We start from the raw sequence: 19,242 nt of genomic DNA on the forward strand, positions 1-19,242 counted from the left end.
GGAAGCCTTTGATCATGTGTAATGTTAATGCAAGTGTTACACATCAGAGACTTTGCCAGGGTAACTAGCATATAAACAGGAGTCTAGTGTTAACAAGGAGGACTTCTTGAATATGTTTGTACATTTCTGAGTCAAAGCAATTTCCCTATTCAACAATACATGACACAGTGGAAGAAGTTCAGAAATAAACCAGCCTGACATGCTTAGACCTTTAATAGAATTTAGCTTCTTAGAACTAATTAAATGTTACTTAAATGGAAAAAAAAAAAAATCCAAGTACTTGGGAAAGGTGCCAATTTGACAGCTCTGGAGAAGGAAATAATCTAATCATCCCCAGAGCATGGGCAGCAGCAGGACAGGCTTCCCCTACTAACATGCCTTGAACATGGCCTGGAAAGACTGTTGATAGAAATGGGGCGTACAATCTCTGTGGTCTAATGACTCCTTGCCTTTTCTGCTGAGACTGCTAAAATGGCTCCCACCGAGTACTAGCTGCAGTGCTGATACGGACACCTGTCTGGTAGGAATGGTGCTGGGACCTGCCAAACTCCTGTCATCTGCTAGCCCTCCACTGGAGCCCAGTGACTCTCAGCTCATTGCTCAGCCTGGGCAGTGGGGGCTGATAGGCTATAGAGCAGCTCTCCGGCCTGTCTCACCTTGGATACACTCCACTCCAGCCCACGAGAAGTAAACAGGAGGTACTGTGTTTAGTCTGCAGGTTTGGGCTTTCACTGCACCAAAGCTCAGGCTCAAGAGAAGTCAGTCTCTGGCTGCTGCAGAGTTGAGGCCAGGATTTTTCAGGCTTTTATTTCTCCCCCAAGATAGGGAAAAAGTCCACAGGAGGAGATACCTGCCATCTCTCTTCCTCTCCATGGTCCCTCCATTTACTTGTCTTTGCAACAAGCCCCTGCATTGCAGTGATCTGCTTTCAGCCGCCAACTCTCCTTGGAACTCATCGCTGTGCCTGGGGTCCCAAGCGAGGGAGGAGGAAAATCCTCTCTGGGCCTTGCTGTGAAAGCTTTGCAGGGCTCGCCAACTCGGCCAGCCCAGGCTGCAAGGGACTAAACCAAATACAGCTTGCCTCCTTGGAAATATTATGCACCACAACTTCTTTTACTTCTGAAGCAAAGCCACATGAACCTCCCTCCTCTGCTCCCAACACCACAAGGGACTGCTGAGCACGGACCAAGCCTCCCATTACATATTAAGCCAAGAGCCTCAGACACTCCCACACGTATCTCACACAACCGGGTGCTCCTCCTGTTGTCCCAGGCTGCTTTTAGCCTCCCTTCCTCCCCCACCCAGTCTGTCCTCCTTCATTCTTATCACAGGATGGGGCAGGAGCCAGCAGCAGAGCCGGTCACATCAGACAAGAAGATCCAATACGTTGACCTTGTGTAGGAGACAAGTGAGGGAACTTGCTTCTCCCTACTGCTCAGAAGCCAGCAATTCTCCACCTCTCCCTCCCACCTAATCCAAAAATCTTCCATAATTTTCAGCACCAAAGTAACAGGCATGGAAGCAACCAGGTTCATAAGGGTTAATATTAGTTACATGTCTGAATGGTGACCTGATTATTGCCATTCTTCACTGTTTAGAGGTTACCTGACTACTCTACACACTAATACATTTTGAGATGTGATGTAAATGCAAACAAACACTCTTATGTTTGGAGTTAACACAGTCACAAGATCCTGTGTATCGTGTGTTGGCAAGCACAGGAACCAACAGCAAATGACCCACCCTTAAACCTGACCCTTTGCTGTTAATCATTACAGGAGTGTTGCACTTCCAGTCAGTACAATCAAAGCATGCAAGCTCTTTGAAAATCCCTATGCATGAGATGATTCTAGCCAAGATCAGCTCCTTTACAAGTCATACAGATTTCAAGGTATGATGTCCTCCAGACGTATGAACATGGGTAGTGGAATGCCTTGAAAACAAGTCTCTGGAAGGTTAACTGCAATGCTAAAACAAAACCCTGCCTTCAAAACAGAAGGGGAGGCAAGAATGCCACAGTAACAGTGCAAGGCAGAGACGTACCGCATGCACATAGTGCCTCAGAGATGGGCTTTTCTGCATAAACACATTCCTCAAAGCTTTTTTATTTTCACAACATGTTTATAACCATAAAGAAATTCAAGGTTAGAATAGCACTATGCCATCATATCATTAGTGCATCACTGCTCCATAAGGCTGACCCTCAACACCAAGCAGATGGGGAATTTCCAAGGAAAATCTGTGATACAGAAAAAAATCTGGGTGCGGAAAATGTGTGGGTGCTTCAAGCAACCATGAGTTTTTGTCAAAGAATCAATAGGAAAGAGCTAAGACGGTAAGAAGCAGTGCTGTCTGTGCTGCTCTCCTGTTAGGGATGATGTAAAACTGAGATCTTGGCTCTGTAGGATCACAGTCCCACAGCTTTCTAGCTCTTCTGCCCTGGCTCCATTCTTGTTTAGGTCATTCCACTCTGCCTCCCCAAATTCCTTTCTGGAAGAAATCAAGAGTAAATACAGCCTGTAAAGTGTTTGCTGACTCCAGGAAATGGACACTACTGTATTCACAGATGATTTGTGAACTTTCCAGCCACTGCTTATCAATTTGAGTTCCATTAATATAAATAGTAACAGTTCACCATTGTTTTTTGAGTCCATAATTACTGACAATATTACGCAAGAGCTATGAGAGATGTTGCAGCAGAAAATACAGGTTTGTTACACTTTTAAACCACGTAAGCTTTTAGCAGGATCATTTTTAGGACACAGTAAAGAAGGAAGGGGGAGAAAAAGGAAGGAAGCGCTCTCACTTGTAACCAAGGTCCATGTGCTGCATAGGGGTGCTCTTCTGTAGCAAAGGCTCCTTCTACTCCTGTTGATACAAACGTGATTGCTGTATCCCCTGTAATACTTTTATATGTAAAGTGCCGTCCATGTAAGAGCCTTCCCCTGGGGAATAAAACATGTGTGTGAATTGAGAGGGTGTGAGCAGCATTCAACAGAATGATGAAGATATATCACTATAGCTTCTGCCATCAGCATGGGAAACCATTTTGAAGGCAGCAACTATTAATTTTTCAGGAATATATGGATGATTTGCTCCACAAAGCAGGTCACAAGCCTCCTTCTAAAGCAGGGAGTTCTCCCTTACCTCCCCCCTTAATCTCAGGGCCTTGTTACAGAACTAGAATACACCTAAATCCCACTGCATGCCCATCCCCATGATGAGGTGCTGATATATGTAAAGGCAGGGGACTGCCAGTCTTCCAGTGAGATGAAAACTGCAGAAGAGAATCCAGGCTCCACTTCATGTGGGAATGTGAAGATGCATTTCTGAGCAGGCTCATTGGTGGGGCCCATCTTATTACCATGACAATACCTAGTAATCCATTGCCTTGGTGCTTGACAAAGGTAACCTGTATTACTTGAACAAAGGCCTAGAAAATATGCATACATGACCATCTATGGTATCATTTCCCTTTTTTTTCATTCAGTGCTTTCCACAGGGAAAATCATGGCTCTAATATTTAGCCTCAGAGCATGTGTGACACGCGTGCATGGCTTCCAACATGCAAGGGGGAAAACTTCAGGTAAGATATATAATGTCTAACAGAGTCACAGTTGCTTGATGAGTTACTGCTGGCCATCTGAGCTATAGTAACTGATCAAGACCACATCTGTTCACACATTTGCGATGTAAAATAAAATACGTTTGTGTTAACTATCCCATTGGTTTCTCAACAGGCACAGGCCAGTGTGCACCTGCTGCTGCTAACTCCGATACTACAGACATGTAACCCATTAAGCTAAAGTAACTCAATCACCTACAGTTATTTGTCTCTACCCCACAGTTCATCTGTATGTTAACAACATTTGCCACAGGTATTTTTAAAAATAGTACTGACTGAAATGTGGAAACCTAGAAAAGTCACTTAGAGTGGTATGCACGGCCTGAACCTTCAAAAGACAATGTGTAGAGTGTGCACGCAATGTTTTATTCCTTCAGTCATGTAAGTGACATAATTTGTCTAAAAACCACACTTGCATGCATAAACTGACTGCAGACAGGCTTTGCACAACCACTTGTGTCTGAGTCCATAAGCTAGAATTAACAACTTAAGGGATTTCTTTGACAGAGTATGTTAAGACATCCCTTCTTTATCACAGAGTTGCCAGCATTAGACTAATAAACCCCCCCCCATACTAACCCTGTCCTGTCTCAGCACTCAAAATATGCTGGAGGACATAAAAAGAATGAGAATCTTACCACGATGAACACACATGCAAAGAATCATCTGTTTCTAATGCGTTTTGGCAAAATATCTCAGCTCTGGTCTTTAAAGACCCATTGCATGCATGTCTGTATGGTGAAACAATACCACAAGGCAAAACCAGCATGTTAGCACAAGCTGAGGAGGAGGATGGCTTCACTCACCTTAGACAGAGGGGAATGAGTGCTCCGGACTCCTGGTTAAATTTCAGGTGTACGCTCTCCAGCTGTCTCGTGCGGATTAGCTCATGAGGAATAATAGCTGCTGAACTGTCGCTTTCTAAACTGTCCTTACGACTTCTAAGAGAAGAGACAAAATGCACATGTTTAGGATCCCAGTGCTGTGTGCTATTTCTGCTGTGTTTCAGAGCAATCATGTGAATATTGAAGGACACAGGACCAAACTGTTACGGAGAGACATCTGAGTTTTTGTCACATCTACAGAGACACAGCCTCCCTCAGACCACCAGTCCCAGCATGCAGCTCTTCATCTTGATTTGATGACCTAGGATCTGAATTTGTGCACACACACGGTGCATCCATTCCCAGCACAGAAGAAATAAAATTTCTGGAAAGAACTGGAGCAAAACAACACTCTCCAAAACCCCAATTCACTATGAAATGGCTTGGAAGAATTACCAGGTGTGCCCTCCCTCCTAGTTTTGCTTTATCTTCAGGATTTTTTAGGCAGTGGCCCGCAGGAAAGAGTTATCCAGTCCCTTGTACCCTTGCTTGAATATCTTTGAGGAGTGAAGCATCCCTACAATTGTCTCCAAATCATTTCTTTGCACAGTTCAACCAAAAGGTTTTGAGAACCTCCACTTCCACCAGCATCAAGTGCAACAGCCAAAAGATGGACTCTGCGTGCGATGAGTAGGACATCTGCAGATTGTTTTCCCTTGTAAGTGGGGCTGCTTTAAGACAATGCAGCTTTGCTTTCTTATTCATTCATTTCTGCAAGACCAGCATATTGTGAACCTATGACTAAAGGTTATGTTGTTACATGATTAGGACCTTTGCCAGACAGAATCCTCTAGATAATCAAACAGGTATATCTCAAAATACTTGACCATAAACACTTTATATGTTCAAAGAGCATCAGCACGATCCCTTACTTGATAGTCCAGAACAAAGAACGAAGGACAGGGGGGTTATGATTTTTGCAAATGACATGGACTGATGTGATGTGTCTGATATGTGATTTATGTTTTTGCCACCTTGCGTTCCATGTGAACTTAACAGAGGTAAGACTTTGTTAAGAGAGTTTCTATAGTACAGAATCACGAGAGGAGGGGGACAGGGAAAACAGGAGGAAACTGAGAGATGCCACATTGCAATGTGGTTCCATCGTGCCAGACAGACCAAAAGCCAAACAAGGCTATCAGGCTGTGGCTCCATTTGGAAACACTGTTAAAACAAGCCTGGATCCTTTCTCCACCCAAGTGGAGCCACCTTTAACATACATCTGGAAACGATTGTAAAGAAACAGCTTGACCCTCACGAGCTGACTTAGATCACACATCTACTTGATTTTACATTTGGGTGCTGTCCTAAAATCACTCCCATCCACCACACACATAGTAACACAGTTCAGTGTGGCTTCCAAAACAGATCAACCTATTGCTTCTGCCAGGTCACCTAGTCCCAGGTGAGCCTTTCACCCAGGCCGTCGAGCTGCCCACTCTGAAATGAGGATACAAGCTAAACTCTGATATCTCGCAGTGCCTTCCTGCAAATACTCTGCATGGCCAGGTCAGAGACATGCAGGAAAAAAAAAACCAGAGCAGCTCAGCTCCCTGCAAGATAAAAACTGTAAAACACATCCCATGTTCTACCTTAGCAACACACAAAAGCAATAATGGACCCAGCAAAGATACAGTAGGTCAGGATATAGCTTATGGGGTGGGCTGATGGACTGACAGTCAGCAGTCTGTCAGTCTGGTGGGTTAACTGAAGCAAAGACACAACATGCTTTGTAGTCTATAGGTGGCACTTAAAGTTGTGTTTAATCTACTTCAGCAAACATTTTACAGCTCTTTGTAGGTGGGGTCTTCAAAGAGTGGAGTGGGCCAGCATTTTGCAGGCTGATTACCTGAGAAGTGCAGTTGCAGTTGATTAATGATCAGTTGACCTTAAGCTAAGCTTTACCTCAACTTCCTTATCAGATCTTATATACACAGTGAGCTGTGGGAAAGTCAGCCTGTGGTCTACGACTTCCAATCATTCATTTATCAATCCCTACCAAAAGGGTCAGCCATTAGCAACACATGATTTTCAAGCAGGCTGTAAGCTTGCACTCGTTAAATACAGTTCCAGAGTTTATGCACCCTGGAGCTGATCAGGAGTTTTGCAGCAATGTTATTGCTACAGACAAGAGACTGTGCCTTTCTCACCTGGACTGCCTAAGCGTGCCCGGCACATCCTATAACACAACCCTCCAGGCAATTGCTGCTGTAGGTTCACGCTTTGGAAAGACAGACAGCCACAGGACAGTACCCCATACCTCTGGGCTCCAAACCCCCTGAGCTGAAGGTGGGTTTTTATGTTTCCACCATGCTAGCCAGTACAGCTGCTAGCACAATGGGGCTGCAGTCCGGAGGGGAAACAGCCTCCGGTTGTTAATGCAGTAATAGGAATGACGACAATATTCTGGAGGCAAGGGGAAAAGCTTTCTAAGTCTTATTAAAAACAGCAAATGCTGTTTGTCATTACACGCTCAAGAGAAGATGTTGACTAATGTGTAACTATCAAACGGAACTGTCATGACTTTAAGGCTGTCAATAATTATGACTTCACATTAATAAGTAACCAGCCCTTCTGTCAAAAAGGTGAAAGAGTGAAGCAAAATGGTAGTTATTACTTTGAATGACATGAAATTATTAATCCTTTCCACAAAACTTTTCCAAAATAGTCACGGTCTCTGTGTTTCTTGTTTCACTTTAGTGGAGCTCACACAATTTCAGCTATTAAGTTAAGGGTGAAACTCCAATAGCAGAAACCAAATAACCTTCTACCTAAGCGATACCTTTCTAAACAGGAGTTTTTCTGCGTAGTCCGCAACACACACATCAAGAGGCCACAGTGGCATCACTTTCAGACTCTGGAACATGTCGCATCACACAGGGACTTGGCAAGACCCATTCAAATTCTCTTTGGGAATGGAAATCCTTGTGCTGACACTTCCAAAGGGTGATGGCCAAGATGAAGGGTCGGCAGGACTTCTAGATTGTTGTTAATAAAAAGTTCACATTGTAGCACACATTGCCATCCACAGCTTGTAGTTTTCAGCCTCAGAAGAAAATGCAGAAAAAGTTTGCTTTCTAACACTAACATCCCTGGTTTTACGACTGTCAGTTACCCATAAGCCTTTGCTTCCTCCACACCGTCACCAAATAAATCAGCAGCAAAAGCCAGTGGAGTTTTACTTGTTATGACTAAGATCTAGCTGACTATCACATAAAATGTTGCAAACTTTGTCTATTCCAGATTTAATACTTCATCCAACCCCCACAAAAAATTCCATGTTTCTCAGTGTCCAGAAAAAACAAGTCTGCAAAAGCCAGGGCTGCTGCATTAGTAAAGGCAGTAGATGTAAATGGAAGCGGCATGCCGGAAATGCCCCAGTTTAAAGGCTGCACATCTCGTGTTTTGTGAAACTGGAGGGGAGTTGGAGGAGATTAAAGCGCATTTCCCTGTGATTGGGAGCTTGTGGGAGGTGTAAACGTGGGCAGTTGTCAGATTAATTCTTTAGATGATTACATTCTTTTTGTTTCTTTAAAGCTGTTTGTAGTTGGGTTTGATGTCTCCTGTTCTGGGCAAGTGTATTGCTGCAGTTACCAAGGTGACTTTAGCTGACTTTCAACTATTTTTTCCAGCTTTGGTTTCTACCAGTAGTCTGCTTCTGGGCTGAAGAGAAAATGAGGAAATTACGTTTGTTGGTTTTTTTAATTTTTAAATCTTGTGAATGCTGATTAACAGTCCATGAACTTAACCAAAGCCTTTTTTTTTTTTTTTTTGAGAGGGAGGGAGGGGTGTTCAAACCATTGCAAAGGTGTCCAATGCAGCCTGCAGCTTCCCCAGACCTCTGTCAACAGGGAGAAAGGGCCGGAGGAGACTACATGTCCCAGCGTGCTGTGCTCCTCGAGGTGAGCAGCCACATGCTGGAACCTGTAGCCTCCTGGGGGCCCTCTCTTTGTATTAAAGATGAGGGTGGCTGCAACCTGCTTAATTTTATGCCAATTAGCAGCAGCCTCTGGGGATCCTGGAAAATTGCCAGTGCAATCACTGGATTGCACAAAGTTTGGATGTCCCCTCCTTGTAAGTCATGTTTATAGCAACCTCTTCTCAAGCAACCCCACTGGCAGTTATTTTATGGGATTCAAGAATAACCAGGTTGATTGGATTAAGAAAGGTTTATTTATTCTTGCATTTGCACTTTGCTTTATGATCAGAGTGCTTGATCTCATGGATCTGTCACGGAAGGAGGTCTCAGTTCCCTTCCAAGCTCTGTCGCTGACATGGAGCATAATTTTGCTGCATTTCCAAGTTACCCTCCCAGGTACTGAAATCACAAAGGACACGCTGTTGGAAGCTAGCCACGGCAGGGGCTCTTTGTAGGAGTGGGTACCCACTGCATCACTAACCCGAGTTACAGCCACTGCTCCTTGCTTCCTCGGTACAAAACCCAGCACCACGAGTTAGCAAATGCAAACCATTAGTGCAAGCTTACACAGCTGGGAGAGAAAGGTTGGACCACTTTTCTTTCTTTTTTTTTTTTTTTTCCTCCTTTCTTCCCTTCCCAACTGTGGCTATTTCAAACCTCCTCATTCCCTAATGAAGATATGGTCAAAGATCACTTAAGTGCCAGCAATCTTCCAGTGTCTTTCCCACAGTTTCCCCTGAAGGGCAAACCAGCAGTTGTGGGAAAGAGCCCTAAGCATCTTGGCACACAGAATTACAGCACACGTCACAGACGCACAGAGGCAAGTGCAGAAACGGGGAGGACATGGTTACACAGCTCCTGCTGTGGTCACACTGAGACAAGGCTAGCTCAAGTGTTCAGACCTGGGTGCTCATCATCCTGGTTAAACCGGACGGTGAAGATGTTCTGTGTGCATTTCCTGGCATGGAAGGGCTCCAAGGACAATGCCAATAGCAACAATCTTCTTGCTGCTCACATATCCCTTCGGAAAGCTGCATAATAACTACTGTCAGTGCTTGCAGGGGCCTGACTGTTCCAGACCTGCAGCTGAACTGGGATTGAGAGATTTAGGCTGTGCCACTGGCACCCTGCAGACTCATGGGCAAAGTCAAACAACTCTTTCATGCTTCAGGTTCCCAGTCTGTAAAACTGAGACACTTTTCCACGTAGGGGTGTTGCAAGGATTAAGTCAATGTTTGCAAAGCACTTTTGGATTCTTAGATGGGGAAAGCTATGCAGAAGCGCAAATTATTAGTGTGATGACCGCTCGGCACTTCTACTGACACTGGTTTTCCAGACATTTGCTTTTCTAGTTCACAGGCTTGTCACCCAGCACTCAGCCTCATGCTGAGAGACACTCCCTAAAGTATATTGCCTCCCCCCATTCAGCATTCCTTACTCAAGCAAGACACCACTGAATGGCATCTTGATGAGAGAGCTTGCCTAAATAAGCAGGACTGGATTGGAAACTTACTGCTTAGTGGTTGCAGAATCAGAAAGTCTAGCCAGAACTAGACAGTTTCGGAGAATGCTGAAATGCTCCCCTTTATGTAAAAGTTTGCCTCCAAGAACTTAAGACAGGAAACCAGCTACACAGACAACAGCTCCCCTCCGCCCAAGTAAAGCAGCAATCAAAACCCAGTGCAACTGGGAGGAGAAAAGTGCAGACTCGCCTCGAAGCAAATCCTACATCTTGATATTACCATCAGAGCTTCCTCAGAAATGCTGCTCAGATGGAGCTTGTTAATGTGCATTAACCCAATGCTACTCACTGAAAGAAGGAATCAGCATCCCCTGTTTACCAAGTCAGAGGAACCACATGGGCAGCGGACTCCAGTCCTGCAAGTGGTGCCACTGTTACTCTTGCACTCCAAACCAGGCACACCGAGTGACAGTCTGGAGTTATCCTGGGAGGACCTTGGGAGTGACACAACTCCTCTCTCTTCCCACAAGGGAAGGGCAACAACCTGAGATGCTCAGGGTGCAGTGCACCAGAAGGTCACAGCCAGGACAGTCCTGCCAGCCCCACCTGCCGGAGGGTTGTTCCCTGCTCTGTTTGCCAGGAACCTGCCTTCATTTCCCTGTACAGCTGGAAACTGTTCAGGGCTGGATGGAATTAGCACACGGGCACAGAGCTACCTTATGTTCAGGCTTCCCTAGACTCAACCTGTCTTTCTGCCTGGAAATTGAATGCAGATGGGATTTGAAGCATCTGGGGCATCCGTTGTGGGTCCCTGGACAAATGACTGTGGTGCATGAAGGGACCAGCGCAAGTCCAGTTATCTGTAAATCCCAGACAGAAATATGGGAATCAGGCATGTTGAACCACACCACTTTATCCTTCTTGAGAAAGGGGAGAGCAATAAACAGTAGAGAGACACTGGAAAAGCCTTGTCAAAGTAACACAGCCTTGGGAGACTTTTTTCCACCACTCAAGCCTCACCGTCAGACACTGGGGATGTACGTGGGCATTACCTGAATCCTGGCACAACAAAATGTAGCCATTACTGATAATTTTAGCCTCAACATGTGCAGTAATGCAGCATGCTAGCTCTAGGTTTCTACTCCATGCCTCTGCTCACAGGAGCAGTAGAATGGTCTGAGTCAGCCAAGGGGCAGAAAAACATAACTTTCAGCAACACTGCATGATCAAGGGGACCCTTGAGGAGTGGAAAAGGTCAAGAATTCCCCTATCCCAACCCTGGTTCTCACTGCAACTGTGACAAATTAACGACTCTGTCCTCATCTGTAAAGTGGAGATACTACTCACCTGCCTCACAGGACAGCACAGAGCTAATTGCCAGGGACAGTTAAAGACTCGGCCCCAGAACTTATTACATCAAGAAATTAAATAGCGAATGAAGCAAGACTCCACAAATGTCACTGAACTTTGACACCTGGAGCTTCCAGCCCACTGAGGTCTTAGCAGCAGCAGTGTTGAATCTGACATCTAAACGTTCCCTATGGGTAACAGCTCGCCATATCCAATAAGAGTGAATCTGCACGGCTCAGGAGACTGAGAGCCTTGCCTTTCTGTCTGTCTGAAGAGCACCTACTAAGCTGACGGGTCCTAAGAAATAAATAATGCGCCACTGTAAAGTACATTTGTATTCATACACGCCTCATTTTTCCAAGCAGTAATCAAGAGTATTATGTTACCTATGGTCGAAATGATTAGTCATGTTTCCAAAGATTAATTTACATGTTCTTTTGTTTAATGCGTACGAACTGATTTAATGGCTGCTTATGAACTGAGCTAACAGTCATTTTGAGAAACAGATGTCCAATGTAGTTTTAAGCATTAAGAGTACTTTTATTCATATCCTTAGGAGAAGAAGGGCTACACAGTCTACAGTAATAACACTAATGAATCAAAGTACTACAGCTGCCCAACAGGGTTTTGACAGAAACCAGCTTTTTCTCAAAGGAACTTTTTTTTTTTAGGACTCTGGGACAGTGAACAACTGGTAATATGCATGCTTAACATGTAAGTATGTGCTTTTCTGGAGCCAGAACACTGAATCAAGTGCTATCTGCAACCAAACAATGTGAAGCACTGAAAACTGTAACTACACAAAGACAGGGAAATCTGTATGGAATCTGGATCCTCCACATTTTGTACAAATAAATATTTGAAAGTTTGAGTGTTTCTGGTACTATTTTGTGATGCTGAATGCAGAACAGGTTGTCTGCTTTAAACCCTGATAGATTATTGTGTGTGGGTGGTAGGGTTAGGATAAAAGAAAGGGAAGAAAGCTACTAGGAAAGCAGTTGGTGGCTGCAAATCTATGATAAATAAACAGCACATTCCTCTTCAGCACAAAGCCATTAGAGTCTGTGTCAGACTTTAAAATCCTAATGTCAGCTGGGTGCAAATTTGACAGCCTGGGGTTCTGCAGTGCTCCCTATGGAAAGTAGATTGGGAACAATTTGCCATGCCCCAACAGAGCATTTCTGTCAAGTTCCCAAGGAGCCTCTAATGTACCAGTTATACACAGGACCCTTGCAATGAACCATGGGTTTGGTATTTTATGGTCTGGTGTGTACAGTGCAGGATATGATTACACACAAGCCTGCTTCCCATCAGCCAGCACCTCGTAATCATTAACATATTTATCCTTGTGGTGCCTCAAGAAGATGACATTGTTATTAGTCCCATTTTATAGATTCAGAACTGAAGCTCAATAGCTAAATGACTTGCCTTTGATTACACAAGATTTACAGTGTAGGACAGAACTGAGTCCCAGCCCTACCAGGCCTGAGCAAGGATCGCACCAGAAAGACTAGATCTATGTGCAAAGCTATCCTCCATCTCAAGTGCTTGTAACTCTTATGAAATGACTATATCTGAACTAGGTTTTGTGCCTTTTGTGTCTCACCCTTTGCCACTGCAGGTGCCTGCAGGGAACATGGATGTAGACATATTACTACATATAAAAGCTGAACTCCTAAGTTACATTCCTCTGCAGCAGCTGGAGACGAGAGTCTCCAAATCATGCTCATGTACTTAATAGCATGTTGAGCAACTTTGCTCAAATGCGTAAAGACATGCTGAGACAGTGTATTAAGAAAGGCTGAGACCTAGTAATATCTTCCTCTTCTACTTCATCTATGCTACACTGTGCTGGAAAATATGTTGACTGGTAAGTTTTAGCCACAGTAAGGGTCTGATTTAAGTACCAGTTAGTTAGAGGTTGTGAGTAAACACTGCTTTCCAGCACAAACCACCCCTCTCAGTATGGTCAATGCATTGAACAAGTCCCATTGTATCTGCTACTTGAATTGTGGAAGAGAAGCCACTGCACAGGTAGAAAAAGACCCCTTCTAAACTCCTCTCAAAGTAGTCAGTAAGATGGAAGAAGAAAGTGTTAGGACACACTGCTGTTTTAAATTGAGATCTCTGTCCTTCCGATACTATCAACAGAGTAACCGCTGGCAAGACTTGCAGCTGATAGCTCTCCTCCTTAACTGAACTGTTATTATGGAGAAACAGGCTAGCTATCAGTTTCCACAGTGGTAACCACAGAACTCAGAGAAATGTACTGATCTACTAGGAGGCAAACACTGGGAACCAGCCATTCATACCACTCAGGCTTCAGGCAGGGTGGATGCGCAGCTGCTACAGGTAAGAGATTTGCAACAAAGAGCATTGTCATGGATATGAGGCTCTGGATTTGACCGGCCTTCCTCTCAGTCTCAGAACAGTTAAAAACCCAGGTAAATACTTGTGTGCTTCATCTTAGACCTCTGCTAACCTTTCACCACTCTGTCTTGAGCGTATCTCTGTTTATCTTACCCTGAATAACATCGAGCTTTCTTATCTAAGCAACAACTGCCTCCCAGCATTAAAGCTTACCCATCAGCTGCTTCCCTGACCTGATGCGCACCCCAAATGTTTCTGGTCATCCAGAAACATCCATGTGAACTCAGAGCTTTTACTGGGCGTGCAGATTCATGCAGGAGCCCAACATCTGTGAGAAATCCTGCTCAATACTTTTGAGCCTTCCAAGGTTGGGTGTGATTCATGTAAATCAGATGGTATAATTTTATTTTTTCAGTAGGGCCAGTGGGACCAACCAATGGTCCAATGGGACCAACCTGCAGGCAGAGAATTACTACTTAAAATCTGAGTCAGGTCAGAATCTGGCTCCATCTAATAACTATATAGGAAAAGTAAGATTATTCCTAAAGCAATAATAAAGCCACTTGAGATTTTTTTTTTTAATAAGCACCAATATCTCATATTACTCGTTAGTACATAGCATCAGCAATTGATATAATACTTCCCCCAAAGGACTGGGCAACTCAGAAACATTCATACGTAAGGCAAATCAGAAGTCACCCACAAAACGGAACAAGAAAGGACATCAAGGTCCTAACCAAGTATAAGGAATATTTTTCTTACGAAATGCTTGAATTAAGAAAGAAACAGGAATTGAAACAGAGCAGGATGCTGTCCCTGCCTGGCACTACAGGAAAGAGCTGATTTCATGATGATCTTTACTCTTGGAACAAGAAAGCACAAATGTTCATCGGAGACTAGGAAACCAAAGGAAATACCAAGATGAAAGAGTGCAGCAAAGATGCATGCCTTTCTGTATCATTTAGATGAAAACATTAAAATTGATGGCAAGACATTTAACTAGCAAATAAGCTTAAGAGGGGAAGGGGAGAAACCCAAAAAGATGCAAGTGCAAATATTGCAGATGGCTTGAAACCACAAGTAATTCCCTATAGATTCACTCAAGTCAAAAGCTACAAATGAGGAGAGATCTACAGGCCCACCTAGTCCCACTTAAATCACCTGTTAGTCTACAGACTATTAGAGACCAGGGTAGTCCTGGCATGTAATTACTGCCAGTACCTGCTTGCTTAAGCAAGGCAAGATCAAAGTCACTGGAAAAAAAAAAAAAAAATCAACATTTTAACAAAGAGATTTGTAATTATGAGCTTGAAAACAAAATCTTCAGGCAAAAATATCAGCAAACACTCATTTATGCCACCTAGCTCTTTGGATACCATAGCACTGTTCATCACGGTACATTTTACAGGGCTCAGTCCAGTTGGATTTCAAACACCGTGCACCAGGAACAGCAGGTTCTCCGGATCATAGTCAGAGCCACCCTACATTAGCAAGGTTTGTTCGAAACTGCTCTCAAAATCTGCCCTTCTGAGTACTAGTCCATTAACCCAACCTGAACAACTCTTTGCCCTCTATCCTTGTGCTTTGCAAGTATTTGCTGCTAGCCTTCCTCTCCCCTTGTCAAGTCTTCTTCCACCCAGCTTTAACTTTGTTTTCCACGCTGAGCATTTTAGCCTCCCTCCTCCTACCACCTGAGCATGCAGGGCGAAACTTACGGTGCTCGGTCGTGGTTCAACCCGTTCTGTCTTTGTGCATTTATTGGAGGTAGAACAGGTTTGCTGTTAATCTCAAGCCCTCTTCGCAGAGTCTCCCTGATTTGCTCTGTATCTGCAAAGATATAAATTTTTATTTAGCATTATTTAGAGTCCCCCAAAACATCACAGACACAAGAAGACGTCAGCTTTTTTTTTTAAAGGCCTGTTTCTATGGTGTGTTTCATCTAAACTCTCCCCCTTCAGAAAGAAATGAAGAGATGCTAAGGGTGAATTCTTAACAGCTCTTCCTGCACCTTAGGAGTTATTTCACTTTATAAAGTCAGCTTAAATTCTCTTGGTTTGGGCTGCAATGTTATGTCAGACAAGGAGAGCTGGAACCTTTGGTACTGAGCCCTCCTGATGAGGAAATTCTGAGTAGTTTTGCATCCTCTCATAAATGACGTGTTTGCTGTCTCTGCACCTCTCACAGAACCTCCTGACACTTCCAGCCTTTGTGCTGGAAGTCACTTTTCCCATTAGGCATAACAGGAATTTGTTCCTTTACCAAACAAGTGCAAGGAGGTTCCTGAGTTTTTGCAACTGGCTTTGCAAATGTGTATTAATTTACAACATGATCCACAAAAGAAAGGAATTTTATGCAGGGCAAACTTTAGCCTCAAGCTCACATTTGAAAATAAACTGCAAATTATTCAGTTCAGATGTAGTCTTTTTACTTTTTGATTTTCCTATAATGTCTAGTGGCCAAATACATTAATACGATGCTTTCCTACCTTTCTTAGAAGTTTCCTTATCTGTTTTTGAGAAATGTGGGAATTGGGTAGAGAAAAAAATATCCAAATTATTTCAAAATCTTTTGAAGGATAAACAAATATCACCATGTATACCTGTCTTGGGCTTTTCATTTGCAGAGCTGAGGGAAAATAGCCTTTTTAGATCCAGTGCAGCTCAAAATATTTGCACAGAAGCCAGAAGGAACCCTACGTGCATTTAAATATTTTTTTTACCATGGACTTAAAAACAAGTAAGATACCATTCCTGTGGAAACCATCATTAATTCCAGGAAATCTCGAGCCCTCAAATTTTATGTTGCTTCACCCATTTGAAAGGTAACATGCATAATTTCAAGCATGTGTAATGGCTATGACATCTGTACACTGAGATGGCATCTCATTGCAAAGGGGAACTCCACCATATTTTACTACTTCTTTCCAGAGTTCCGTATTTGCAAGAATCACTTGAGTTCAGCTACAGCAATGTGCAGTGTCAGTCCAACTTGCCACCCAAGAAGTGACAATGTTAATAAGGAAACACAGCCTGGGAAAATGCAGTTGCTTCACCTTGCAGGTGTTTACAGTCCTGGTTTCACCCAGTGCTCAGTTTAACTTTGCAGATTTAGAATAGAAATAGCCTAAAAACTGAAAGAAACATTTAGACAAAACAATGCAAAGATCTCTCTTCCTCTCTCCTGCCTTCCTCAAAGAGGCCACACCAAAATTCATTTTGCTCCCAAGACATACTGAGCCTTCCAGTAACTGTGGTGTTTGTTATGAACCCCAAAATGCTGCATGAATCAGCCCACTGCCCAGACCCATCAGAAAACCAAAAGGCCATGACAGTGACTCTGCCCAGGACCTCTTACCTTTCCCAGAGAGCCGCCGCGGCTGGGTCCCAATGCAAATGCTCCTGCTGTCTTCGTCATCCTCCGGGGGCCGGCTGAGATCATCCCAGGCACATTTGGCACTCACTCCACTCAGGTTTGAGCCATCTGTCTCAATCCCTTTGTCAACTCTCTCCTGCTTGAAAAGATCCAAAACCCCAAGACTTTTTTGGGCGTGGCTTGAACCTGAGCTGGAACCCACCCTGGCTCAACCCAACCTTCAGCAGCTCCTGCATCTCCCCCCTCCGCAGCCAGTTTCCACTCTCTGGCCCCCGTGCTTTGATTTATCACCTAACAGTGACTGCACATTGAGCCAAATCAGGGAGCTGGTCTGAACTGGAACAAACCTTTTCCATAGCAGGTTGGTCTGAACTCCTACCCCTTTCCCACTACTTCACTATGTGGCCCTGGCAGGTACAAAGCAGGGAAAGATAGCGGTGGAAATCAGTGGCCTGGGGTATGCAGGGTTGCTTCTTTCAGTGTTAGCTCCAGTTTACACCAACTCAAAGTATTTATGACACTACATTATACACTCCTGTACGAAGCACAGCTTGGCAGCCTACCTATTACATGTCAATGATAACAAACCCCCGAAAAACTAAACTTAAGTTCTCTTTCCAAGCTTACTGAGGAGTCCCCACAATGAAAACAGCTCACAGAGAGACTCCTCATTCACAGCAGTTCATCATTTGCAAACTGCCCAGACAACCACTGCTTTTCAATGTGCTGGGGTGTTCAGTAAAGGACAAACGTGCAAGAAGACACAGGTCTGTTCACAATGTCAAAGCTTTTGCATAGCTTTCTCTATTGGCAAAATACACAAACTCCCTCCCTTGCAAGTTGGATTTTCCAAGCATGTAACCACCATTTGGGTCTCGGAATTGTCGCACACCAACCACAAGCAGCTGCATACTCTCAGACACCATGCATTTTCTCAAGGACATGTGCATCTGTTGCCAGCAAGACTGCCCTAAGCTGCAGCCAAAAGTTCCACAGGACACCCACCTGCTAGGGGAACTGGCATTAGTCTGAATTTCCACCTATGTCCCACAAGGGGGTAATGTTGAGCTGAACAAACACAGGGCTGAGCTACACCGAGGAAGGGCTGCTCTTACCGCTGTCACCTCTCCCCTGGCACTGAATCAACCCAGCTCGTTTTCCTCTCTTCTGAAGGGGTGTCACTTCTTGTACCGCTCAGTGGCACCAGCAAGACCGCCATCTCACTGCTTACATCTGGGTCACCTCGGAATAGGCAGTAAGTCCCACTGCTTGTGGGACAGAAACTTTGAAGATTTGAGGAAAGAACAGAGCTATGTTACGCACAACAGGAGCAGATCTCTCCCCCTGTTATTACTACCCTTCAGTTTGACCTTGCCACTGGTGTCAAGAGACCGTGGGAGCATCCAGCGCTTTGCAAAATCTGTTCCCCAAGAAGCAGTTTCCAGACTAAAACCCACATATGTTCCTCCCCTTGCCCAGCTGCAGACACTGCACCCTAGGAAAGGGCATTGCCTGTTCTTGTGACCATTCAAGAGAGGATTTGAGCAGCTCAAAGATAAGCAGAAGCACTCAGGGTGTGGCTGCACAGCAGTTTAAGTTGATGTAATTCACAGTGGCTGCAGTCCCACCCTCCTCCATGTGCTCCTACCCCTTCCCTTGAGCCAACTCTTTTTTTTTTTTTTTTTTTTTTTTTTTCAGATGGATCACCTCCCTAAACTGGCTCTTTGGCCCAAGAGTGGAGGCAGAAGCCTGTGGCTGGGGGCAGGACCAGAGCAGTCCTGACTTAGATTTAAGCATTCAAGACACTGCCTTCCTTCCGCCTCTCTCCCTGAAAGACTACTCCTCTTTGGGATCTTCCTCTGGCGTCAGGGGAGACTGGCTTCTATGAAAACGTAATGGGAAAATCTGAGAAATAACAAATCTGCTGGGATTTTCTTTTGTTATATCCTAAACATAAAATTAGTTGTTTCACCCAGAAATAGAAGTTGTGGGAAAAAAAAATAAAAATACATCTGATCCTACATATGCAAATGATGCTCTATGTAAGATTTTAGCATATGGATCCTTCCAGAGCCCACCAAGGCGCTCTGTGAGGACCCAAATCAGCTGGCATGGGGAGGTTTAACTTGTCAGCATGGTTATTTTTCATTCCAGTGATTGGGGAAACATGGGAGAGCCACCAAACTTGCCCTTGAGCAGGGAGCAGAAGAGCCCACAGGGCCCTGAGGACTCATCGGGCAGAGGCTCTGGTGGGATGTCC

General features: G+C 44.3%; 1 protein-coding gene across 2 annotated transcripts in view; it reads right to left on the reverse strand.

The window, feature by feature from the left end:
• Nucleotides 1-19,242, reverse strand: part of SUFU (suppressor of fused homolog (Drosophila)) — a 94,445-nt gene that overhangs the window by 17,720 nt on the left and 57,483 nt on the right. Inside the window, exons 7-11 of one of the 2 annotated variants that reach the window (XM_010564816.1) lie at nt 16,965-17,121; nt 15,326-15,437; nt 4,432-4,566; nt 2,807-2,945; nt 1,508-2,490 (exon numbers count right to left, since the gene is read on the reverse strand). In XM_010564816.1, coding sequence (XP_010563118.1) covers nt 2,461-2,490; nt 2,807-2,945; nt 4,432-4,566; nt 15,326-15,437; nt 16,965-17,121 — 573 coding nt within the window. In that variant the 3' untranslated portion in view covers nt 1,508-2,460. Of the gene's footprint in view, nt 1-1,507; nt 2,491-2,806; nt 2,946-4,431; nt 4,567-15,325; nt 15,438-16,964; nt 17,122-19,242 lie in introns of those variants that run through there. The other variant, XM_010564815.1, reaches the window with a different exon arrangement.

This window comes from Haliaeetus leucocephalus, unplaced genomic scaffold (genome assembly GCF_000737465.1).
Source record: "Haliaeetus leucocephalus isolate CR32 unplaced genomic scaffold, Haliaeetus_leucocephalus-4.0 Scaffold184, whole genome shotgun sequence".
Taxonomy (NCBI): Eukaryota; Metazoa; Chordata; class Aves; order Accipitriformes; family Accipitridae; genus Haliaeetus; species Haliaeetus leucocephalus.